Source organism: Heterocephalus glaber, unplaced genomic scaffold (genome assembly GCF_053883595.1).
Source record: "Heterocephalus glaber isolate CG9 unplaced genomic scaffold, H.glaber_assembly_v1.0 deba00001479, whole genome shotgun sequence".
Classification (NCBI taxonomy): domain Eukaryota; kingdom Metazoa; phylum Chordata; class Mammalia; order Rodentia; family Bathyergidae; genus Heterocephalus; species Heterocephalus glaber.
The window spans coordinates 9,543,343-9,570,658 of NW_028258316.1; the positions used below are offsets into that span (position 1 = coordinate 9,543,343).

General features: G+C 35.8%; 1 protein-coding gene across 22 annotated transcripts in view; it reads left to right on the forward strand.

Annotated features, from left to right (window-relative positions):
• The window catches only part of Mapkap1 (MAPK associated protein 1), a 233,563-nt gene that overhangs the window by 25,363 nt on the left and 180,884 nt on the right, over positions 1-27,316 (forward strand). For 21 of the 22 annotated variants that reach the window (XM_021262056.2, XM_004849373.3, XM_087183202.1 and 18 more), the window contains exons 2-4: positions 8,419-8,746; positions 11,360-11,449; positions 23,657-23,805. In XM_021262056.2, coding sequence (XP_021117715.1) covers positions 8,488-8,746; positions 11,360-11,449; positions 23,657-23,805 — 498 coding nt within the window. In that variant the 5' untranslated portion in view covers positions 8,419-8,487. Of the gene's footprint in view, positions 1-8,418; positions 8,747-11,359; positions 11,450-14,537; positions 14,743-23,656; positions 23,806-27,316 lie in introns of those variants that run through there. The other variant, XM_087183205.1, reaches the window with a different exon arrangement.

Here is a 27,316-nt window from a genome sequence, read left to right on the forward strand (position 1 = left end):
TGCTTAGTGAGTGAATCTCTACCCCCCCTTTTCTTTTCTTCTTCTTTTTTTTTGAGACAGGGTCTCGCTTTGTAGTTCAGGGTGGCCTTGAACTCACTATGGAGCCCAGGCTGGCCTCAAATTCACAACAGTCCTCCTGCTTCAGCCTCTTGGGTGCTGGTGTCATAGGTGTGTATCACCATGACTGGAAGTGAGTGAATCTCATTCAGAAGAAGATACAAACATTTCTTTCCTGTTGTTTTAATTTAATCTAATAAGTACTTTTAGTCAAAGTGTGAAAATAAAAAGGCAAAAGGAAAAAATAAACTCTCCACATATATAGTTTCACTGTTTGCTGCTTAAGTAAATTAGGCATAGTCACACAGAGGTGAAATTAGGCATATTCACTTGGAAAGGATTTTTAATTCCCAGAACAGGGGAAAAAACCTCTCAATTTTTGCTAGTCTGAAAAATAAATGAAGGTTTAATTTAGAGTTAAATTGGAAAGAGGTAGAGAAAGATTTAAAAGCAATAAAGTGCATTTTATTTTATCGGTCACTTCAATTATTTTCGGATCCCAGGAGCTATGAATTCTGAACTTTAGATCCAAGAATGTTGAGTGAGATCTTAATAAAAAGAGTCTATTTTTTATAAATAGAAAACTTTGTATATAATAAAAGATTTTTGTTTTTCTCACTTATGATAATTCTTTGTTGCGGAAAATAAATGTGAGTACTTCTGTAACACTTAAAAATCAGGTTTGACTTGCCTAATGCTAATAGTATGAAGTCGGGGTACATTGTGGAAAGGTAAAAAAAATTCTTGCATCTGCTGTTACATGTTGTTAACTCCCTTAGCAGACGTTAAATCATTTCAAGTACAATAATAGTGTGGGAGGTAAATTAACTAACCATTAACAATCTTATAAATACACAATTAACATGCCAGCATTTATATGACACATTGATGGGGCAGCAGTAATTTTGATGGGGAATTTGCAGACCTTTGAGAAGCCTCAGGCTGTTGCTTATTTTTTCCCAGATTGCAGGTGAGGGGATGAGAAGCCTGCTCAGCAGAGGGAAGTGGTAGTGAGTATGTAGAATATTTTGAAAAAGTCCTGGAAGAAGAATTTCTGACCACTGGCTGGATTTAAACATTTAAAATCATATTGATGCCTATGACAGGTTCTTAGGGAGTGGAGGGCTCATTTGCTTATGATGGGTTATTTGAAGAAGGAATATTTCGGGTATGGACGTGTACCTAAGTTGCATGAATCACTGGGGATTTTCAAAATACTTAGAGGGGTGAGGATGTAGCTCAGGGGCAGAGTGCATGCCTTGCATGCATGAGGCTGAGTTTGATCCCCAGCACTATAATACAAGCAAACAAGTAAAAGATATACTTAAACCTTCTATGGTTTCAGGTCAAAAAGTAGGTGATCTCTAAAGTTCCTTTCATTTGTAAAATTTTGTAACTTATTTTTTTTGAGCAGCCATCACATGTATGTACTGCTTATTTCTTGCTGTTGTATGAATCACTGTTGTACAAAGCATTGTTTCATTACTAGAGGGTAGCTAAGGGTCTCATCTGCTACAGAACACATTTGCTGTCTTCTGTCTTTCACAAGGACCTATGGGAGAAATATCTCTCAGGCCTCAGAACCCAAAAAGCACAATAGGATTTTAAAAAATCATTTGTATTATGACTATTGTAACTCTTTGTTCCTTTTTGTTTTGAGACGCTGAACGGTATAGGAGTTAAGATCCCATGCTCTTAGATTTTTTTGGTATTGAGGATCAAACTTGGGACCTCAGATGCCGGAACCACTGAGCTAGTTCAAGCTCTTAGATTTGATTCTTAGTTCTACTATTTTCACTGTCTAGCTTTGGGCAAGTTTCTTAACCTTTCTGTGGCTCAGTTTTTTCATCAGTAAATGGGGATAAAAATAGTAATTATCTTAGTGGGATTTTTTTGAATGTTATATGGATTAACTGATATAAAAGGATAAAACAATTCTAAGTTTTGTAGTAAGTTAAGGTTAGCTATTATAATTGCTTTTTTTTTGGTACCAGGGATCAAACTCAGATCCTTGCGCTTGTGGGGCAGGCGGTGGATCCACTGAGCTAAATCCCCAGCCCTATAATTGCTTTTTGCTTCTAAGATTCTGTTCTCTACCTGTAGTAAATGTACAAGATCTTATGGTAGGCATTGGATTTTGTGTGGATTTATCCTGAATCACTTCCCCTTTTTGCTTTTCCCTTCTTTGTGTGTTTGCATGTGTTTTAACCATATTGTACTTCATTATTACTCTTATTTTTTTGTACCGGGGAGCGAACTCAGTTCCTTGCGCTTGCACAGCAGGCGGCGAAACCACTGCGCTAAATCCCTGGCACTTCATTATTTTTCTACAAGCCATTGCCAGTAGTTTGGGATTCTGTATGCGCGCATGTGTTCGTTTGAAGTTATTACAAAAAATTGTATTTAGGCGCCGGGGATTTAGCTCAGTGGTTCCGTCGCTTGCCTTGCAAGCGCAAGGACCTGAGTTCGATCCCTGGTACCAAAAAAAAACCAAAACAAAAGCAAAAACAAAACAATTGTATTTAGGCTTGATATCCACCAAAACCTAACAATTATTCCCATGTTAAGGGCGTGTTCCAAGTTAGCACATATAGGTTACATGCTCATTAAAGAACACAAATGAATCTGTCAAGTGGTAATAGTATCCAAATTGCACCTAGAACTACCTTTCCCACGTAGTAGGGACAAATATTTGTTGAATATAAGGAGATTCACCCAGTACATTAAAAATAGCTGTCATTTGGGGACCTCTCTTACTATTTGTCCATTCTGCATGGATGTTTCTATTGCTTCCATTTTTTAAACACAAACCTTTATGCTTTGAAAAACTGGGAGTTAAAGAGTAGAAGAAAGGGGCTGGGGGTGTAGCTTAGTGTTAGAGCAAGTGTATATAGCATATGCAAGGCCCTGGACGCAGTCCCCACAGTGCATTTAAAAAAAAGTGGAAGAAGCTTTAAAGGTGGGATGTCTTAGGGGAGCTGGTCTGTGGAGCCCAATACTATTGTTTATCTGATAGTGTAAAGGTATATAAAAAGGACTATCTTGGAGAGTCAAGAATTGGTTACATCCAGCCAGGTGTGGTGGTGCACACCTGTAATCCCAGTACTCAGGAGGAGCTCTATGAGTTTGAGGCCAGCCTTGGCTACATAGTTCATGGCCAGCTTGAACTACATATCGAGACCCTGTCTCAAAAAACAAACAACAAACAAAAAAGAATTAGTTATATCCAGGAAGGCATTCAAGCATTCAAAGCCTGAACAGAGCCTGTAAAAGACTGGATATGCTCTTTGAAACATTTTAGTGTTTCTTGAGAAAAAAATGTTTAGCGATTAAATAAGTTTGGGTGATTATTAGATTCCCCATTTGTGGAAATTCATCATATACATGAATAGGTTGAGAGGTCCTCTTATTAAAGCAAGAAGAAAACTTGTTTAATTTTGGTTAATATTTCCTAGGCCTTTTAATAATTTTCAGTTGAAAAATTTAAAGTTACGGAGAGGGCCGTGGATTTAGCTCTGTTTCTGCTGCTTACCTTGAAATTGCAAAGTCCCAAGTTCGATCCCCGGTACCAAAAAAAAAAAGGTGAATAAAGTTATGGGAAATACAGCTACCATAAAGTTTACCATTTTAACTATTTTAAAATGTACAGTTCCATGGCATTAAGTGAAACACACACATACAGCTGCCACCACTATACATCTCCAGAACTTTTCCATCTTCCCAGACTGAAACTTAGCTGTTGAAAACCTCCCAGTTCCTTTCTCCTCATTCCCCTGGTGGACACCATTCTACTTTCCATCTCTGAATTTGATTATTCTAGGGCCCCATACAAATACATGTCCTTTTTTACTAGCATATTTTACTTAGTATAATTTCGTAAGGTTTATCCATGTTGAAGCATGTCAGAATTTCCTACGGATTTTAGGGCTGAATAATACTCCGTGCTGTGCTATATACCACCTTCTGTTTATCTGCCTCCACTATGTGTTTTTAATTGCTCATAGTAGTCTGTTATATGTTTGTGTCTTGGCATATATACTAGTGATGGATATTTAGATTACTTTCACATTGTTGTTACATATTACAAACAGTTTTGAAGTAAACATTTTTGCACAGTTAGCTTCTAAGAGCAAATCTTAGAAATGGTTTGTTTAGTGTTTCTATTATACATTTTGGTAAATATTACCAACTTATTCTCTAAAAAGTCCCCATTTTCACTCCCTCCATAGCAATGCCCATTTTTCTGAATCCCTGCCAGTATTAGTCTTTTAAAAATCATTTTGCTCTTTGTACAACTGAACAGAGAAAATAAGTTGCCTTTATGTATATTCTGAATGTTTTTGTCCTAGAAATCAAGTATACCCTGAAATGATGCCTAGCTGTTCCTAAGCAGATTTTTAAAACATTCTTTTGGTTCTGAAAAGCAGCGTTGTTGGAATAAGTTGATAGTATCCCAAGGTGACCATTTTGAAGAGCATATTGAAGAGTAGCTCTTGTATTGGTATTAGTAAAAAGACAACCCTTTCTTTATAATCACACTTACACCTGACATGCTCATATATGACTATACAGCAAAATTGGATAGTCACTGGAAATTGGATAGCAACATGTATTGCCTTCCTGTTATGTGTACCATTCTTTTTGCCAGGAGGGATGTGGTGTTATGGCCCTTGTCCTTGGGGAACTTATAGACTTAGTCTTCAAGAACGTGTAATAGGAGGTGAAAAGTGACATGTACAGTAGCACATTTCCCAGGGTGGTCCTGTGGGAATTCTCCATCAGAACTGATATCGACTAAATGTTTGTTGAGTGACTCATACAGATTCCTAAATGTATGAAGTCATAATGATTTTTGTTTTTGTTTATGTGTTTTGAGTGTTGAGGATTGAATCCAGGATGGTTATACATGATAGGCAGGGGGTATCTACCACTGAGCTACATCCCCAGCCCAGTATTTTAATAGAGAAGATATCTGCTGATGTTGGGTGTTTTGAGCCTCTCTTCTATAAGGATTAAGTTGGGTAGTTGGTATGTGCCTTTAGAGGTGTTTGCCCTTTCCTCTTTCCTTCATAAACTGAAATGGAGCTGATTCATTTTGCTGAAAAAGATGTTCTTCAGGGTACTTTTACTTTGCCCTTTGACTTTTTGGTGCCAGAACACCCATTAAATGTATAGCATCCTATTGAAGTCCTTGTGCTTGTGTGTGTGTGGGGAGAACAATTCAATATGAAGGTGGAAGTGCCTGCCCCTCTACCAGCAGCCAGTTGCATTTCTTTCTCAGGGGGAAGATGGCTTCTTGTGATTGCTCTTTGAGGGTGTTTGCAGCTCTGCCAATCTATGAGCTTGTGATTCTGTGACAAGTACTTTATTTATAAATAATTCTATGAGTGTAGACATTTCTTTGTGGTTATAAAAAAGTTATTTTTATAAGTAAAACTTAAATGTTCTCTTTTAATTTTGTAATTTTTTCATTTATATATCTAATAAATTCATGTTTCTGAGATTAAATAGCTCAGAAACTTGACACTTAAAAGAATTTCATAGTATTAGAGGATGTAAAAGGTCAATATGAGGGTATACATTTTTTGATTCAGGGATGCCTTATTCATATTTGCATTTCCAATTAGCTGCTGTGTAAAATAACTAGTCAATATACAGTAAAGGAAAAAGGTAAATATTAGTGTTATTTACTTGATTAGTGGTTCTCCTCAGTTAAACTGCCTTTTAATTTCAACATCTTAAAACTCATTAGGTAATAATAGTAGAATAACATGTTACTATCCCAAAATTTAAAAAAACCTCTGTTAACCTGTAATGATTTATTAACTAGATATTCCTTTATGTCCCATCTCTAGAAGAAACAAATGACCACCCCTCCCCCAACCCCATAGCAGGGATGAAACCCAGAGCTGTACATGTGTTAGGCAGGTCTCCTGCCCACTGAGCTACATTCCCAGCCTCATTTATAGGTTTTTTCTTTTTTGTTGTTGTTTTGTTTTGTTTTTGCAGTACCAGAGATTGAGCCTAAGTCCTTTACAGTGAGCTATATCCCCAGCCCTTTTTGATTTTTGATTTTGAGAGAGGGTATTGCTAAGTCACTAAGTTGCCCAGGCTGGGCTTAAAGTTGCAGCCCTTCTGCATCAGCACCACCATGCCTGGCAGTTACAGGTATTTCTAAAAATAAAACTCTTCCAAGACTATCCCCAGGAACATATTCAATCAAGCTTTCACATTCCTTCTATTTCAGAATGATTTTGGGGAAAGAAGTAGGTGATCTAGATGACCTGCAGTGTCCTCTGTCACAAAGGAACTACAGATTTATTTTGTCTGCCACCCACTTACCAAAGAAGGATGATATATCGATGGGTTTTATGAATACTTTAAACAAGAATTCAAAACTGAAACTAGTGATATTTTTATCATCATCATGCTTATGAATAGCAGCCTATATTTGTTTAATCATGTGCCCTCTAGTCTTTTGAACACTATTTGTCTTATCACCTGTATATCCTGTTATCCCTGGAACCTCTATTTATATATGAAGAACATGAAGAGAAGCTAAAAAGATTTAAGTATTTTGACCAAGACTGAATAGCTAGCAAGTGACAAGGACAGGATTGAACCCAGCTCTCTCTAGGGCCTAGTTCCTAATCACTGTTCTGTAGTATTTTCTTTGTTGAATATTCCAATTTAACTGATCAGGTACCATCTTATTCCTAGAATAAACATCCTTACTGTTTTAACAGGATCGAGGAAGCAGCTCTTATAATTAGGTTTCTAAAATAAGAAATTAATCCTGTAGCTCACTGGTCATTCGAGAGATGCAGATGAAAACAACACTGAGATTCCTCCTCACCCCAGAAAGAATGGCTGCTATCAAGAAATCAACCAATAACAAATGCTGGTGGGGGTGTGGGGAGAAAGGAACCCTTCTCCATTGTTGGTGGGAGGGCAGACTGGTGCAACCAGTGTGGAAATCAGTATGGAGATACCTCAAAGAACTAGGACTAGAGGTCCCATTTGACCCAGCTATTCCCCTGCTGGGTATCATCCCCAAAGAATTAAAAGAATCATACCACAGCGATATATGTACACCCATGTTTATAGCGGCACAGTTTGTAATAGCTAAAGCTTGGAAATAGCCCATGGGCCCATCAACTGGAAACTGGATAAAGATGTGGTTTGTTGTTTTTTTTTTTATAAAATGGTGTACTACTCAGCCATAAAGAACGAGAAACTAGAGACATTTATAGCTAAATGGATGCATATTGAGGCCATACTCTTTAAGTGAAATAAATAGGACACACATGTGTAAATACCGAATTATTTCTCTAGTGTGAGAAACTGAAAATGTAAATAAGGGTTAAAATGATTAAAGTGAATAATTGATAATTTGAAATAGGAAGAAAAGGTCCAAAGGGGTAGGGGTGGTGGGAGGGGAAAGGGAAGGGAAAGGAAAAATTATGAGAAAAGAAAAAAAGAAATGAAGTCTGTGTAAATGGGGAAGGGTGGAGGGGGTGAAGGGCACACAGGTAATAGGGAAAAGATAAGAACCAAGATACATCATGTGCAGGTACAAGCACCCAATGATAAATGTAAACATATTATATACCTAAAATGTACCAATAAAATAATTTAAGAAAAAAAAGAAATTAATCCAGTAGCAAGGCAACTTTGATTATTAAGTTTTATTTTAAAAGCACAACACTATCTTAAATCAAAAGAAAGGGATAGGGCTGGAGATTTAGCTCAGTGATTCTGCCGCCTGCTTTGAAAGCAGAAAGTCCAGAGTTTGATCACTGGTACCAAAAAAAAAAAAAAAGGAAATATGTTTATTGAGCAAAATTACTTTGGTGTACACTTTCGTAAAATCCCCAGTATCTCAGAAAGCATTGTGCCCTTTTAAATACTTCACAATCCTATGACAAGAAGGAAAATGTAAACTGATGAGATATAGTTTTGTACTTTAGCACATCATTTGAGGAAAATACAACTCATTCCCCCACAACCTTATAAAATAATGAGAAGATTGCAAGGGAGTGAAGGGAGAAAAGAAGGAGAATTTATTGTTTTAACAGTAGTTCTGTGCTTTGAGTAACCTGACTCTGGAGTTACTGTTACTTGTTTTGCAAGAGAACAAGCCTTCCTGTATGATACCATGGAGATCTCATTGACTAGAGCTGTAGCCTGTAGTACTTATAGGATTTCCTTTCAGCTTTGACTTACTCTTTTTAAGCTTCTAGGTATAGGGATAAATGTTGATTTTCCAGGTAGCATTTTACCACATTGAATTTGTTTGAAAAATGATTCAGTCATTTTGTACCTTATTATTAAATATTGCTGTGTATATCGTGTTTCTAGGTAGGTGAGTTCGTGAAACAATATGAAGAGGAGAAAATAGCCTTTTAAGGAAATTGGCCCACAGAAAGGATGGCCTTCTTGGACAATCCAACTATCATTCTAGCTCATATTCGACAGTCACATGTGACCAGTGATGACACGGGAATGTGTGAGATGGTTCTCATTGATCATGATGTTGACCTAGAGAAGATTCATCCTCCTTCAATGCCTGGAGACAGTGGGTCAGAAATTCAGGGAAGCAATGGTGAGACTCAGGGCTATGTGTATGCCCAGTCAGTCGATATTACCTCAAGTTGGGACTTTGGTATTAGAAGACGCTCAAACACAGGTAAACATTGTCTGCTAGTCATGTCTTCTGAACTTTAAATCAGTATACAGTCTTATGGGATAATGCGTAATGTCAGGGTAGGTTCAATGGGGGGACCTTTCTGCATATTAATAGGAACATTCAAGTGTCAGACTGAGACTGAGCAACATCTCCATCTCTGCAAGTGTGAGTGGAGTGGTTCTCTGTTTTTTGTTTTTTGGTTTTTTTGGTACTGGAGATCAAACTCAGGTCCTTGTGCTTGTGAGGCAAGTAACGGAACTACTGAGCTAAATCCCTGGCCCTGGAGTGGTTCTCTGCAGTGATGTTATTAGAAAGGGGTGGACAGGAGAGAAATAGGTGGAAAAGTGAGGAGGAAAGACAGGTGCTGTTATCTTTGTACAAAGGCTCTTGTGGAAAGGGAAGTGCACCTGTTCTGACTCTTTACAGAGGGACATCAGTCCAGTAGGTAACACTACCTGGAGGCAGATTTCAGACTGACAAAATAAAGAACCTTTAACACAGGGAGATGACCAGCTGAGGAGTGTAGGCTGCTGCCCGAGACAGTTCTTATCCCTGCAGTAATTGTAAGGGAATGGAAGAGGGGGCTGAGACAACTGATTACAGCTGATTTTACTTTTTAATGTTTATTTGTTTCTTTACTTTTTAAGGAAAGAAAGATTTAATTTAGCCCACGAGGGCTGATTTTTAATAGGAATTCCTACATTGGGTGTGAAATTAGAAAAGGTGCCCCTGTTTGTTTGGGTTTTTTCCTGTTTTTGATACTACCCTTATTAAGTTGGTCACTACCCTTTCATCTTTGTGGTTTAAAAATGCTCAACTTTGGCTTATATATTTGATTATTAGCTTTAAAAAACTTACTCATTGCCTGTTTTCCAGTTTATACTTTTTGGTAGCCTTTCAAGGGGAATGTGATGAACTGAGGACTTACTTAGATATAGTATTTAAAATGTATATTGTAGTTCTGATGTGACAGGGTATTCTAGGAGATAATTTTTGGTTTTTTAGACCATCAGGAAATACAATCTCTAAATTAGCAGCAGTAATCTGCTAACTCTGATGAAAGGTCATGGCAGGATATATAACAACACTGAAAATATTTATGTATTTTTGTGGATAAAATGTAAAGTGTACATAAAGGTTTATTGCAGGTAGAGCTGGCTACAATGTACAGTGAAAGCCACATTAAAGTTTTGGTTCCACATTCACCATCATGACATCAAAAAGAATAATTTGCTCTCCTGATGGAAATAATTAATTTCCCAGTATCTAAAGGAACTTTTATCAAAATAGGATTTGAGTGAAGGTTTGAATATAATTTAGAACCATTGATTCTCAGTTCTCTAGTTGAAACTGACTTCCTTGCAAGTTATTGAGATGATATCTCATATGACAGACAGGTCAAATGGATTTCAGTAAGAGAACACTGCTGAATTGAGAGTTTTATGATTATATTACTTTGGCTGTCCCCTTCACATTTATTAATTGCAATTGAATGTATTTTTCTTCAATGGAATTTGGTTAGAATACAGTGACATTGTCAGAATGCTTTTGCCAGGACAGTTTAAATTTCTGGCATGATTATCTTCACTGTTTCCCTACCACAATGCCAAGGCAAGAGTATATGGTTTCCCACTTTCAAAGTGGTTGAAAAGGAAATTTATTTTATTTTCTATTAGTAATGTGCCAGAATAGGGTGCTAAAGATTAGCAAGAGAAAACAATTTCAAGAGATGGAATCAGTTGTGACTTTCCTTTCCATTGTGATCCCTAATGCAGCAGTTGTTAAGGGGTGCCAGATGGTATTTATAGGATCAGTTTACCAATTTTTGAAGATGGATCAGCCAGTAGCAGCATGATCACAAATGCATACTTTTAGGTAACTCATGGTATTGAAATTTCTTTAGGTAGCACTTAAATGCTAATAATTAATTGAGATTGTTGGTTGTCCTAGTGACAAAAGAATTTACTTTAATACTGTCAACATATCTTAAAATTTTTTAAAAGAAAAATTGTTCTTTTTAAGATTTGACTAATGTTACAAAGATACAAATCATTTATTTTACTACCTATAAACTGTTTCAGCCCACTGAAGAAAAGCTATGCTAATTTATATAGCTTTGACATTTTATAATTTTCATGATTTTTAGATAAAGGATTTTATATTTAAAACTTTAATAGTCTAGTCTGAGTTCATTTATCTTTAATTTTTGAAACGGGTAGAGTAATTCATAACAGTAATTTTATTCCTGTAATGTAATATTCACTTCAGTTCATTTGTGCATTAAAATTCCTTTAAGACCGTTATTAATGATTTATATAATGAAATGTCATATTAATCACAGAAGTTTTCACATTTTATTATTCTCTTCCATGTTAATACTATCTTTATGATCTCTATTAATGTTTTATATCCTCTAATTTCAATTATAAATCAAGAATATTTTCATGTTTTTGTTGGTATTTGCTTTTCAGGGGTGCCACCTTTAAAATTTTATGACTTTTCCCCTACATATGCAATATAAAACATCTTTATTCATATAAAGGTAGTTAATTATGTCTTTGTTTATAGTAAACTTTCATTGACAAACTTATAGTTATAATATTTCTTTTCAAGCTCAAAGATTAGAACGACTCCGAAAAGAGAGACAAAACCAGATCAAATGCAAAAATATTCAATGGAAAGAAAGAAATTCTAAGCAATCAGGTAAATGGAGATAATTTTAATTCTTAATTCAATATTTATATATTTAGTTTATAATATTATATAAGAACTTTTATTTTTAATTTATCTTTTAAAACCCTCTGGGCAGATACCTGTTATGTTTTAAGCTTTGAACTCTTTCCCTTGTGGCCTTGGCCCTCCGAAGCTGTGTGTTCTTTAGGTCTTGTCTTTTGTCCGCCTTTCACTCTGGATCACAGAGATTCATGTGTGCAGGGGACATTTTGTACAAAATATTCTAGTGCCTTGCTCTTAGGGCCAGGGATTATCCTATGCTTTTTTAGATATGTCTCTGGATTATGGATCACGCTATAACTAGTTCTAACCTAGACTTACCCTTGCCTCATTAGTGGCCTTAATAACAATTTTTTTTCATATATGCTAATTCTTTTAGCTTAAAAACCATTATGTTGCTGGTATTATTTGCATTTGCACTATGTGTTCATATGATATGTGTTATAAAGGCTGACCATATTAATTTTCAAAGCTTCAAGCCCACAAGAAGAAAAGACTTAAAAAAAACAGACCATTTTAAAAGTAAATTGCTATAGGGCCGGGGAATTAGCTCAGTGGTGCCGCTGCTTGCCTTCTAAGCACAAGGTCCTGAGTTCAATCCCTGGTACCAAAAAAAAAGAGAGTGAGAATGACGAGAAAACCTAGGAAACATGCTATAACCATGATAAAGTGTTTTAATAGCAATTTACGTTTTGTTTTTTGGTACTGGGGATCAAACTCAGGACTTTGTACTTGCAAGGCAGGTGGCAGAACCACTGAGCTAAATCCCCGACCCTTGTCATTCTCTTTTAAAAGAAATGGTGGCACATACTTGTAATCCTTACTGCCCTGGGGATGGGGGGGGCGGGGGGAGTAAAAGGATCGCAGATTCAAGCCCAGCCTAGGCAACTTAGTGAGTTAGTAAGCCCCTTTCTGAAAATAAAAAATTTTAAAAGGGATGGGGATGTAGGTCATTATGAAATCCCTAGGTTTATTCTCTAATGCCAAGCGGGGGAAATAAAAAGAGTACCACCTTGGTATGTAACAGATGCTTAATAATTCTTTGTTGTCTCCATTGGTACACAATAATTATAAGACTAGCAATGTTAGTGATTATTATAATAACAGCAGTACCTACTTAGTGCTGTACTAGATTCTTTACATGAATTACCTAATACAACAATCTTGTAAATGGTAGGTATTGTTTCTGTTATTTACAGATGGAGACAGAGGCCCAGAGAGATTTCATTTACTTGCTAAAGTTACAGAACTAGGAAGTAGTAATGTGATAGTTCCATGTTTTATGTATCCAGCTGTGTCCTTATATAAAGGCCAGTCTCATACTAAACTGCACTGTTCCTTGCTTTCTCCTACTATGATTGTAGACTCCAGTAACCTCACTAGGTATAATTTTCCTAATGATTGCTTCTAAATAATGACTATATAGAACAAGAAATTTCATTTTCTTCTTTTTCCTCGTATCTCACTCTGTGACTTGTAGTGCTTGAATATCTCTTTGGTTTTATTTTTGATATTTAAAAAAATCTTACTAAGCTGCCCTCTTCTTCTGTTGGTCTTGTTAATACTTCTCTCTGTTGTATTTAATACAAACTGAGAACACTTTGTATCATTGATCTTGTCCACTTTCTTCAGATTTTCTAAAATGTCTTAATGTGTAGTTCCTATTAATCTCTACTTAATGAATACACAGCCATTTTATCAAAGTTCCTGTATTTCTCCAGCTACTTATTGCCTTCTTCACTTTCATATCTTAAAAAACTATTAATAAATAAATAAAAATAAGATGAATAGAGAACCTCAAATATGAGTGCAATCATCCCTTTTACAGTATGACAAATTGTTCAGTTTAAATTTTGATACATCTAATTTGCTTTTCTCCCATTCATTCCTTTAAGTTGAATCCACTTTAACTGTGCTCATTATTGCACAGAATGTGCTGGAGGAATAGATAATACCCCTTTTGCATTCACTTGTAACCACACTATCCATTATATACAAAAAATGATAAAAAATGCAGTGGCTGTTTAAATTTTAAAAATTATTATAGTAAAAGAGACATTGCCATTACCCTCCTCCACACACACACACAAATACACAAATACTTCCTCTCACTTCAGAGACACTTATTCTATCATTCTTGCCACTTTCTGAAGCAGTTCTGGAAGTCCTTTTTCGTGAGTGGCTTTACAACGTGTGATAAAAAATATGGCAAGTGCTGCTGCCAACTGCCAGCCAGTGGAAAAGTATTATAGTGTCCTCATCTGCTTTACTCACTGAATCTGGCACTGTGTGACTTCTGGCCCTTCACCAGGAGAAAGTCAAAATGATCATGAAAGGTAAACATTCTGAATTTATTCAGGTCATCAACACAGTCATGACAGTGCAACTAAAGACACTCAAGAAAGAGGACTTCCAGAAATGCTTCAGAAAGTGGCAAGAACAATGGGATAAATATGTTTGAAGCAAGGGGGAGTATTTTGAGGGAGATTAATGACAATGTGTCTTTTACTGTAATAAATTTTTAAAAATTTAAATATACCATTTTTTTTATCACACTTTGTATGTATACTTCTCTCTCAGTTTCTTGTCTGTCACAGATTTCAATAATTGCCCTTGTAATCTAATTTCTGGAGAAGGACCTTAATATGTCCATCTATGTTTTAAAATGTTGACCCTGATTCTGGCCAGCTTGGTAACCTGCTTGGTGATAGATTCCTGATAGATCAGACTTCATCAGTGTATAAAGGAATGTCTTTGAATTCTTCCTTAGGCTAGGTTCCATCATTAACCCACAGCTTGGCACTCTGGGTACCCTGAAACATGCTACAAAAGTGAAGTCAGCAGTCCACTAAGCAGCACCCTGGCAAACTGAGCAACCATTCAGTTTTCACACATCTTTCAAACACATGTTCTCTGTTGGCAAGAAATGCCATGTCTAATCTTCCTTGGAGTTTTGGATAGGAAATCATTTTTTCATTCCATTCTTTTTCTGCTAGCTGTTTTGTTAAAATCCTTTCATATGTTTTCCTTATCTTTGTTTCATTTTATTCTCTACTAGAAATCAACATTATAAAGATGATGAGCTCCCATAGAATGTCCTTTTCCATAATTAGTCCATCTAACTCTGGTGCATTCTTTAAGACGGTATAAATGTGGAGGAGTTAGAAAGGCTCTTAGAAGCCATCCAGTTCATACTCTGTAGTTCTTTATGAACTTACTCATCCATATGCCATCAGACCACGTGATAAACGCAGTACTTTGGGGTAAGATGTTTTTCATATTCCTGTAACAATAATGCATAGATAAATGTGAAGATGACGTCATCAGAAGTGTGCTTTGTTGGGAATAATGTCATATCCGGGCCCCAGTATTTTAAATTTTATTGTTTCAGAATGATATTGGAAACCTGGGAGTATAGCTCAATAGGTAAAAGAGTGTGTGCTTAGCATGGGTGAGGCACTCTGGGCACAATCGCTAACACATATGCACGTGCTTGTGCGCACACCTGTGCATGCACACAAACACACACACACACACACACACACACACACACACACACACGGGCCCGGGGTGTAACTCAGTGGTAGAGCAGTTGCCTAGTATATATGCAGCCCTTGGTTCAATCCACAGCACTACTTTTTTAAAAAGGTGTTAGGTAAATAGTATTTTGTTTACATTATTTGTTGAGTCATTTAACATTAACATTAACAAAATTTAGCCTTTTTTCCATAACTCCTCTATGCGTACTGATTGTGCTGAGTGCTTGGACAAATACATGCTTCTATCCTCAGGAAACTTGAAGTCTAATTGGAAGATAGGCATGTTAAATGTGAAGTGAAATAGCTCAGTAGTGTCATTCATATCATTTATAAGTATTCCTGAAGTTTGGTCATATAACTTCTATTATTGGTTTCTTAAAGATTTCCAAATACTGTATAAAAATTTACAAATGCATCCTGGAGTGCATGCTATAATGATTTTTCTTATACATTTGTACACCCTACCTGTGGATTTCCTGATGCATTAGATAGGAAGTACAGTCTGTAGCTTCCAAAATCTCCCTGGGAGTTCTGATGGGTAACCAGCTCTGTGTATATAATGTGCTATTGTTTCATCTTTGTGCAAGTCCAGCAAATTGGTTTTTAATATATATATATTACTGTTGAGAAAACTGGAGTTCACAAGCTAAATAAGTCTTCCAAGATACTTACAAGTAATAGATGGTAAAGCCAGAATTCTGGCCAGTGTGACCCCAAAGACTTTAGTCTTCCTACTCTGCTTCACTCCAGTACTCTAGGCAGCTGAGACAGTTCCTGAAGCAATGGCTATTGAGGAGTCTTTGATGTTGCCTTGTTCCTTTCCTTCTCTGTCAGCTGTTGCCAGGGTTCAGGGAAGTTACCATACCCTCTGTATTAAAAAATTAAAAATTATAATAAGCTATCAGTTATCTCACATCTAGAGTTAACTGCTGTTTTAATATTTTGATGTATTGCAGGTTTCATTTACATATATGAGTATATATATTTTATTTTATTTTGTTATTTTTTTGGTACCAGGGATCGAACTCGGGCCCTTGTGCTTGTGCAGCAAGTGGCGAAACCACTGAGCTAAATCCCCTGCACTAGTATATATATTTTAAACAATATTCTAATCATATATGTTTTTTTGTGTGTTTTTGACCGCACAAATAGTTCGTAACTGTGAACTTTTGTAGTTGTCTCCATATTAAGGCTGTTCCTGGATGTTTTATAATACCTTTGTAAATAGCCACATGGCCCTAACTTTATTAGATTTCTATAAAGAAATCTGTTGTTGGGTGGGGGATTTAGCTCAGTGGTTCCAGCACCTGCCTTACCAGTGCAAGGTCCCAAGTTTGATCCCTGGTGCCAAAAATAAAAAAGAAATCTGTTGTTGCTGGGGGTGTAGCTTTTGCCTAGCATGTATGAGGCACCCCAAGTTTGATCCCCCTCACTGCAGAACCTCTCCCAATCTATTGTTTTTGTTTGTTTTGTATCCAGTTACTCATTAATCTTTATTAATTCTAATATGCATTTTCATCTTCCTGAATATTATCCTCATAAACTCGATGATAGTTGCTTTTCTAGACTGTCCAATTTCGTGTAACAAAGACTTCTAACCATTTATATTGTTTACTGTTTCTCACTTGCAAATAAAAAACTTTATTTTTGAGAAAGCTTAATTTGAAGTAGAGCTTCAAGAAGTACAGCTGTGCCTTGTGAATGGCCCAGCACCAGGAGGAAGGACTGTCATGAAGTCTCCCAGTTTGTCTCTGCTTTGTGCCCATCTCCTGTCTCCTGCCTCTTTCCTGCTCTCCACACCCACAACTTTTATCTTTTACTTCTTGGGCCCAGAGTCATTCATCCAATAGGTATTTATTATTCATAAATAATGAATTACTCAACAAATAGTGAACCAGACAAAATCCTTGCCCTCATGGAGCTTATATTCTAATGGAGGAAAATAGATAGTAAACAAGCACAGTCTGTAAGAGTGGAACACGTGACAAAGACAAGAAATAACCATGTAAGGCGGTAGGAATGCAGGGCAGGGGATTGTACTATTTTTTATAGGATGATCGGGGAAGGCCTCATTAGGAAGTGAACGTTTGAAGAGTGATCTCAGTGATGTGAAGGAAAGTCATGCAGAAATTGGGGGATGAGTGTTCCAAGAGGAGGGAACAGCAAGTGTGAAGATTCTGAGGCAGAAGAATGCTAGTGTATTCAAGGAATGCTTAGGAAATGTAATGATTAGAAAAGTAAACAAGGGAAGAGTAGCATCAGAGAAGTCAGCCGCGAGAGACCCAGTCATGGAGGGTCTTGTAAGAACTTTCATTTTTACTTTGAGTTGAGAGGACTTGATCATAGCAGTGATGTCATATGTAATTTTTCTCTGGTTTAAATTTCCTTTTAAAATCTTTTTATTATAGAAAATTTCAAACCAACATAGAAGGAGATAGAGTGGTTTAATGAATTCCCCAACATCTATCACCCAGCTTCAAAAATCATCAACATGTGTATGGCTTTATTTCATTTATATATTCTACTACCTGCCTCTTATGGATTAGTTTGAAGCAAATTCCGGCTATCATATAATTTCATACCTAAATGCTTGTGTATTTTTTAACACATAACAAAATTGCAACACCAGTGATCTCTAAAATTTCTTAATATTGTCTTAATATACTTAGCATTGCATAAATTATAAAGAAATAATTATTACTATTTAAAATCATTATAAGGAAATACTTTTGCGTTTTGTTTTTTTTTTGGTACTGGGGATCAAACTCGGGTCTTTGCATTTGCGCAGCAGGTGGTGAAACCACTGAGCTAGATCCCCAGCCCAGGAAATACTTTTTAAAATATACAATATGATATTAGAAAGAAATAATTTCTTTTTCTTTTTTTTTTTTTGGTACCGGGAATTGAACTCGGGACCTTGCACTTGCAAGGCAGGTGGCTGAGCTAAATCCCCGGCCCAGAAATAATTTCTTTAATATTGTCACATATCAGTCACTTCACATTTCCCACATTGTCTCAAATTTTTCTTTTTGTTTGTTTTTCCCCACTTGGTTTGTTCAGGTTTACTACTGCTGTACACATATTACTTTTGCTTAATATGTCTTACTTTCTTTTTAATCTATAGATTCTGTTTCAATTTTTTTTCTTATAATTTATTTGTTGAAGAAACTGGGCCATTTGTCCTCTTGAATTTCTTAGATTTTAATTGTATATCCTTGGTCTCATTTAATATGGTTGTGAACTATTTTCTATAAACTGGCAGGTCCAGAAGCTTGCTCTAATTGAAGTTTGGTTTTAGATAAGAATATTTTTATGTTTTTCCATACGTCCTATTGTACCACACCAGGAAACATGGAATGTTGTTTCGTCTTTTTTGTGATGTGAAGACTGATGGTAGAATCAGGTGTTGGCCATCCATTGTTAAGTTATTCTCGTCCATGCTTCACCTAATGGTTTTAGTGGCCATTGATGGGAAATTAAATATTTCATTAGGGGGTGGTAAAATGGTGCTTTCGAATTTTATCACTTTCTTTATTAATTAGTTTTTATGTAAAGAAGCTTAATGTATTATTTGGTTGTTCTCAGACACAATTCTTACAAGAAGGGCAGGGTAAATACTTCTTTCCCTTTGTAAACAGTTTTTAGAATCATGAGTTTATTCCCTAGCATCCTATCTAATTGACCAATGAAGGTTTTTTTCTTTGTATCATTGTGGATTGATGGATTTTTAAAGCATATTTGGTATTTTTTCAGCTGATTGCAGTTGTTAATCTTTTTGACGCTGAAGTTGTCCTTTTGTGTAAGGAGTCCCTTTATACTGGCCTCTAGGTTTTGTTTGCAATGCCAGTAATCTTTCATAGCTTCCTTGCTTTCTTGGATGACAAGCTGTTCCAGGCTTCTTTTCTATACATTGCCTTCCCTGAGTCAGGAGTCAGCTGTTTTTTCAAGGAGTCTTGCTTCTTTTTTATGGTAAATGACACCCAGAGACCACAACTTGAGCTCTAGGGATGCTTACTTGGTTAGTTTTTACTGGTAGCCATTTTTAGTGGCTAGAGCTCAGAAAAGTTTCTGAAGAGGAAATAAGAATTAATTATGATAATTCCAGTACAAATTTATGATAACAGAATATTTACATTTTTGAATTTATATTCATGTATCTTTTCTCTTATGCTGAAATTGTGGTTCCAGAATAGAAATAACAACATCACTCCCAATAATACTACTACTAGAAAGATTTTAAGGTTTTTTGCGGGGGAGATTCCCTTGCATTTAGGAAATGTACAGGTAAGTTGCTGAGTGATAAATTTCCTGAGTATACTTTCTTTGTAGTTAAATTGCCAACTCAATATTATACTTAGGTTCATTTATTTCGTTTTGCTTTTGTTTTTAGAGATTGTACTTTAATTTTCTTTTATAATCATGTAAGACATTTACATGGTTCCAAAGTAAAAAACATAAAACAAAGCAAAATCAGAGAAATTTAGCTTCACTTTCTGCTTGCTGCACTCTTCTTGTATCATTTTTAAAAAGCTTTTGATTTTTCTCTCTACTTAATAGTACATATAAATATATTTATATTCACCCCACCCCCTTTTTGTGCTGCTGGGGATTGAACCCGGGCTTTTTGTACTAAGCTGCAGCCCTATCCACCTTTTTTAGTTTATTTATTTATTTATTTTGGTACCAGGGATCAAACTCAGATCCTTCCGCTTGTGGGGCAGGTACCGGAACCACTGAGCTAAATCCCCGGCCCCCCCTTTTTTAGTTTAAAGATACCATACTCTATATTATTTGGTACAATATCAATCAGTACATCTTGAGGATTACTCTGGAGCAATATATAGAGACAGATTTCATATTTTATAGCTGTATAGTACTCCATGATGTGGAAATATCATAATTTAGTCAAGCAGTCCCCTTTTGAAGGGTATGTGATTGGTTTTAGGCTTTTGCTGTTGCAAGTGGCACTACAGTGAATAGCCTTTTATGTATTTGTTCTGTTTTGCCAATGTATCTAAGTTTAGAATCCTAAAAGTAGTATTATTGAGTCAAAGGGTAGATGTATGTGTGATTTTCCTTGATATTGCCAATTCCCCTTCATAGGGGTTTTGTTTTGCATTCCCAACAGTAGCATGCACAATGTCTGTTTCTTCATAACCTAAAAATTTAGGTTTTTGGTCATCTGATAGATGTGACACAGTATCTCACATAACATGTAATTTGTGTATCTCTTATTGTAGTTGAGTGATTTTTCCCCTTGCTTACGAGCCATTTGCATTTCTTTTTCTGTGGATTTTTCATATTTCTTGTCCATTTTTCTATAGGGTTGTTGGTCAATGTGTTTATCATTTGTTTTTTTCTCAACTTCTTTTGTGTAATCAGATTTGTTGATTACTCTTTTTATTCTGGTTTGTAGCTTATATGTTTAAAGATCTATATTAGCTGTTGTGTTGGGAAGACACAGGGATTGGGCTGGGAGAGGCAAAGGCAAAAACAGGCCAGTTTGAAGATAATGTAATAATCCATATTTGGTAGATGTAAAGGCAGTTCTGAATATCTTTTGGAGGATCTGTTAATGATGTTGGGCATGAGAGAGAAGAATCAGGACACCTCCTAAGTTTCTAGCCTATTAGAATTCAGTTGCTCTCAACTGAGGAGGGATTGAAGGTTGGGTAGGTTTGGCAGAAGATCAAAAGTTTGATTTTGGCCTCTTAAAGTTTGAGATACATAGTGGATATCCAGGTGGAGATGTCAAGTAGAAATTTGGTGAGTCTGTAATTTTAGAGAATATTTAAGGAAAGAAATAGTTATTTGAGAGCAAAGTGGGAGGTATCACAATTGCACATTTGAAGTTATATTACAAAGCTACAGTGATAAAAATAGCATGCTACTGGCACAAAAACAGACATGTTGATCAATGGAACAAAATAGAAGATGCAGACATAACTCCAAGCACATTCAACTATTTGATCTTTGACAAAGGAACCAAAAACATACACTGGAGGTAGCCTCTTTAATAAATGGTGCTGGAAAAACTGGCTATCCATATGCCGAAGTTTGAATCTAGAATCTAGACCCATATTTTTTTTTATCATGTACTAAATTAAAATAAAAATGGATCAAAGATCTAAAAGTTAACGCTGAACCACTTTTCTGCTGGAAGTCATAGGAGTAGGCAAGGACGTTCTGAACAGAACACTGGTTGCACAGGAAATAGTACCAACAATCAACAAATGGGATCATATCAAATTAAAAAGCTTCTGCACAGCAAAGGAAACAACCAACAGAGTAAAGAGACAACCTACAGAATGGGAAAATAATTTTGTCAGCTATTCTTCAGACAGAGAACTAACATCTAGAATATATAAAGAACTAAAAAATAATTAGAGCCCCTCCTTAAATGAAAGACCAGGCCGGGGGATTTAGCTCAGTGGTTCCACCGCCTTCCTCACAAGTGCAAGGTCACAAGTTTGATCCTCAGTACCAAAGAAAGAAAGAAAGAAAGAAAGAAAGAAAGAAAGAAAGAAAGAAAGACCAACAGTATTGAAAAATGGGCAAATAAAATGAGTAGTCACTTCTTTGAGGAAGTATGGATGGCAAATAAATATATGAAAAAAATAAATGTGCAACACCATTGGCCATTAGAGAAATGCAAATTAAATCAACATTGAGATTCCATCTTACCCCAAAAAGAATGACCATTATCAAGAAATCAAATAATAACAAATGCTGGCAAGACATTAGGGGAAAAAGGAACCCTTCTACATTATTAGTGGGAATGTAAAGTAGTACAGCCGGTATGGAAATAAGTATGGGAATCCATCAAAAAACTAAAAATAGAAATTCCATTTGACCCAGCTATTCCCCATCTAGATATCTTCCTAAAAGAGGTAGAGTTATCATATTATAGGAATACATACATATCCATGTTTACAGCAGCACAGTTTATAATAACTAAATCTTGGAAGCAGCCTGTATGTCCATTGACAGATGAATGGATAAAGAAAATGTGGTATTTACACATCAATGAAGTACTACTCTGTTATAAAGAAGGGTAAACGAGTTATTTGTAAGGAAATGGAAGCATCTTGAGACTATAGGTTAAGGGAAATAAATTACCTATTGTAGGTATGTATGTATGGGATAAAAACATAGCATAGTCTTAGCTTCTGAGACACATTATGTGAAATGTGTTGTTAGATAATTTTGTTGTCCAAATATAGAATGTACACAAACTGAGGTGGCTGTGATGTCACCGGGTGATGTAATCATCTGGAACCACCATGCTATACACAGTCCATCACTGCCTGGAAATGTCATTGTGTGGCACCCGATTGTATATTTAGGTCCAGTACTGTGTGCATGGTTTCAGGCCTCCACTGAGGTCTTGGACATTTCCTCCATGGATAGAGAGGAGCTACTGCATTCTCTTCTGATTTTTCTTCTGATTTCCCAGTTAAATTTATAGAGTATCATTTGATAAATTTGATTCACCAGTCTGTTAAAAAGATAGTTTTAGTTACATTTTTAGAAATAAGTGAGTTTCAGAATTCTCTTGATTTCTCAGTTTAATTTGGCTATGATCAAAAGTACAATGGGGTTGAACCTATTCATTGTAGATTTTAAAACCTCATATTGATTTATTTAAAAAGATTAAGTATGGACAGTTTCTGATATCCACAAAATAAAAGAGTAGTGCAAGCCCCAGGTACTTATGATCTACCACCTTGATTGATTAATTTAGAGAACTAAATGATCTTTCAGAAGATGTGGAATTTAATTCATTACTGAATAAGAGTTGAAGGTTCTGATATAATCACAACTTAATCAGAATTTCTTTATTATTTTATTCATTCATGCAACAAAATTTATTGAGGGTCTGATTTGTTCATTAGTGCCTAGTGGTTAACAACCTTGAATGAGTGCAAATTCTAGCTCTGTTGCTTGCTAGCTGTGTGGCCTACAAGCAAATTAAAATAGTCTAAGCTTGTTTCCACATTGACAAAATTGGCTTAATGCCCAAATCTACCTCATAGGCATGTTATAAGGATTAAGTGAGATACATTGGCATTCATAATAAATATTAACTTCTATTGCTGTAAATACCCTCTTTTCCCTTGTTAGTATCTTTGTCATCCATATTTTGTGCTAACTGCAGTTGGATAGTGTGAAAGGATAAAGATGGGGAGTTTGACCTCAAAGAACTAGAATTCTAGAATCACATGATATTAGAGCTAGGAGGGATCTTCCATATTATCGAGTTTGATAAGCCCTAAAAAGTTGAGTAAATCATTGAGGATCACATAGCTAGCTGTTGGTGGCAAAGCCAGGCCAAAGTTCAGGCACCCTCACTATGAGTACTGTCCTATAGAATGACTGTTTTGCTGCTATGTCCAACTCTTTCCCCTTCCTTAAACCTTTGTCATTCTCAGTTTAGAGTCCTGGCCTGCATGTTTTTCAGTCCTCTGCCTTTTCAGTGCAAGCACTGGAGAATATGAGAGGCTTTCTGGACACATCAGATCTGAACATGTCCCTGGGTCCTCCCTCCTTCAGATTCCAAGGAAGACATTGTAGAGAAGTGGACAAATTATCTCTCTATGTGTTATCATAAATATGTTTTTACCTTCTTGTATCACAGCCCAGGAGTTAAAGTCACTGTTTGAAAAAAAATCCCTCAAAGAGAAACCTCCAAGTTCTGGAAAGCAGTCCATATTATCTGTCCGTCTGGAGCAGTGCCCTCTGCAGCTGAATAATCCCTTTAATGAGTATTCCAAATTCGATGGCAAGGTAAGTTTAAAAAATGAGACTATTCCTTTAAATACAACACTACAATTGAGTTGGTTCTTGTTAGACTTAGGATTTAAAAAGTGCCTCAGTAATTATAGAATGTCATATTTTCTAAGACTGTAGATATGAAAAAGTAAGAATTTGGGCCCAGTGTTGTTTGCACAATATATATTTGGGAGGATCAAAACAAAACAATCCTGAGATCTCTCTATATACTTGTAGATATTATATATTTTTAAGAGAGGGAGAACTACATATTTATTTGTTTTATCTCTTAAGTATACTTTAGAGTTTGGGCCAGTTGGGTTGTGATTAATCAAGGTCTAATTGTGTTGGGAAAACTTGAAAATGGTTCTAGGAGGCAGTTTGCGTCATTTTGTTTAATTATTATAACTGCAGAAATTGTTGAGGTTTAAACTTCCTTTTATATTTCATGGTGGTGGAGGGTCTTGTTTTGACAGTCACCATGTAAGATGACTTTATTTTTCTCTTGTTTGTTCTACTAATTTGTTATTATAAAATTATAGTACATTCATTTTCCTTTTAGAAAAATGGCCACTGTTTCAGGAGGAGCCTTGTTTCATATGCGGCTCCTCCTTCCTCCCCGTTCGCTGCTGTTCTGTCTCTGTGCTGAGATGAGTGGGGCCTTTTTCAGGAGACAGTAGCAGTTGATTTTTATATTTATTGCCATTATGTTTGCTGCCTGGCAGTGGTGTGTGGGTGCCTAAATGATCATTTGCTGCCTAGAGGGGTCCTGTACAATTTGTCTTATTTGAACACCATTGCAATTAACAAACACACAGCTCTTTGCTTATGTTTGCATTTTTCTTATTCGTGTGCTGGTTCTGTCAGTTGTCATCTTTAAGCAAAGAGACGTTTTCTCTTCTAAACATTTTACCTCATACAATTTAGCTTGCTTCCATAGGTTGAAGTAAACATATATGGTAAGGTTGATGTTTGTGGGGAAAGAGCAAGAACCAGAAGCAAATAGCATAGAAAACAAAGATCTTATGCTCAGAAATTTCCTCCAGAAAACATCTGAAAGCTTCTATATTATATTGCTCTGAAACTTCTCTTCAGCCTGCCTGTGCTGCCTACTCCTGTCCTTCTGTGGAATGAAGCAAGAGAAGGAAGGTTCCCCAAGAGGACTAGTCAGACTGCGGAGAATTAAAAAATATATGTTATAATTGATTCATTTGGATAGAAATTATTGTTGGGGTTAGGATACACTGCTGGAATTTCTTTGCTTTCATTGACTGATATCATCTCATTGCTTAAGGATGTAAATTACTAGAATAATAACGGTGTGGTAATGCTTTCATGCCAACAAAATAGCACAGCCTTTTTAAAATATTACATTCTAGAATTTTCCTTATCCATTAGATTTTATTATTAATTACTTGGATTTTGATTTGTCAGAAGATTGTGAACTCTGCTTTGTTCCTATATCTGACTTCTGTAGTGCCAGGGAGAAATTTTTTTTTAACAAATGTAAACCATTTCCTCAGAATTATTTTTGTTAGATGTGTTTACACAAAGACTCTCTGTGCTTTTGTCATAGCAAATCTTTTTGTAATCTGCCAGGGATGTAGACATAGAGCAGTCACCATTACACACTGATTAAGAAAAATTTATATATCGATAAGTCTATCTTATGATATGATGCAATTTTATTATGTTACATATTACATTTGTTAAAATACAGTTAAACTCTTGTTCTCATCTATTATTTAATATTGATGCATATGGCAGATATGTAATGAAAGTGGCTAATATTTGAAGGATATTGTACTCTACATATTTAATTAGTCTTTATCTTTGTGAAATGTATCAATATGATATTCAAAGACATCTCAATGATTAATAGAGAATTATACTTGAGTCAAGCCTTTTTGTAACCTAGAAATTAAAATGACTATTCAAATAACACCTCAAAATGATCAAATTAGCATTTTGTGATTGCATAATAATGGGATTGTAGTAGTTATAACGCACCATGGCTGCCTCTAGAGTTAAGATCATGTCAACCCCTTGATAATAAAGCCTTTTCCAGCAAGTCGACTTTAATAATTTCCAGATTGGTTCTTCCCATAAATCATCTGACATTCAGCACTAAATGTTTGTTACTGTTGTAACTTAAAATTATTTTATTTTTATTCTGCTCATATTTAAGAAATGAATTCCTGTTTTAATGATTTACCATCTTGTTGGTACTCCATGCTTTTTGCTTTAAATGTAAGGATTTTCCATGTAGTATTTTGATACACACACACACACACATTTTTAAAAAAAGATTTGTTGAAACCACTAAAATACATATATACATATTTACATATATATGTATATGCATATATATATTTTTTCCTTACAAATATTCACAGTGCTTTTCTTGGGAATAACACTTGCCTTATTTACATAATTAACTGAGTTGCTTAGGTCTCTTGGGCAAATTGGCACATAATTGGGGAGAGAAAGGGACAGGGAAGAGTTTGGGGTCTAATTAAATATGCTAAAAAACTACTTAATTATGTATTTCCTCAAGAGACTAGCTGCTGTGCAATCTTCTTTAAGATTAAACCAGAGTTCAGTTTGAGAAAAGGATTTTATTTTTGGTGTAGCTTTATAGTCGTTTTGCAGTTAAGCGTATCTAGGGTCCTTAGCAGTTTGTACAAACTGGATTATTTGTTCTAGTGAGTCTAAGCATAAGCATTACTTAGCTCTTGTGCTAAACTAAAGCAAATATTTTCAGCAATTTTTGGTTCAAGTAACTGGTTAATACATTGTAAAAAATTTGATTGTGGTTTGTTAATAAGTTTTTTAAGGCATGAAATTGAGAGAAAAATGCTAAATTGAGATTTGCACTTTGTTGTAGTTTTGACAGGTTTTTTGTTTTTTTGGTCAGGCTTATTATTACATTATTTCTTTGACAAACTGATGATGCTGTCTATAATTCGTCTTAGAGTCTCAGATTACTGTTTAGTGATCATTTGATAAAAGTTGAAGACAGGGTTACACGGTGGTATTAGGGGATGTTTTGATCAGAGGCGGCAAAACGAGGCTCAGCCATCTGCCTGAATTCTTTGACTTTGCTAAAAACAAAACCTCTGAATAGCCTCATTAAAAAAATAAAATATTCAGTCAGAAAATTTCTCGCGCCAGTCCTTCTGACTTGACTGTGTGGGGCGTGTTGGTTGTGTCCGGAGCTGCCTTGATGTGAAGGGGTAATGGGCTCTGCTGGTAGGCAGGAGGCACATGGGGCATTGTATAAAGTGTCCTGGAGTAGGTTGCCTGCCTATTTCTCCTCTTTTTTCAAATGAGATCATATTCTAAGAAGCGACTCTTAACTCTTGTTCTTTCATGCCTATCACTTACTTGAGAAGCTTTTGCTAGTATGTCATCACTATTCTAGTCAAACTGAGTTTGTATATATTATCATCATGATTAGAACATCAGAAGTCTAAGTACCTATTTCCTGCCAGTACACTTACTAAGAAACGGTACTGATTATAGT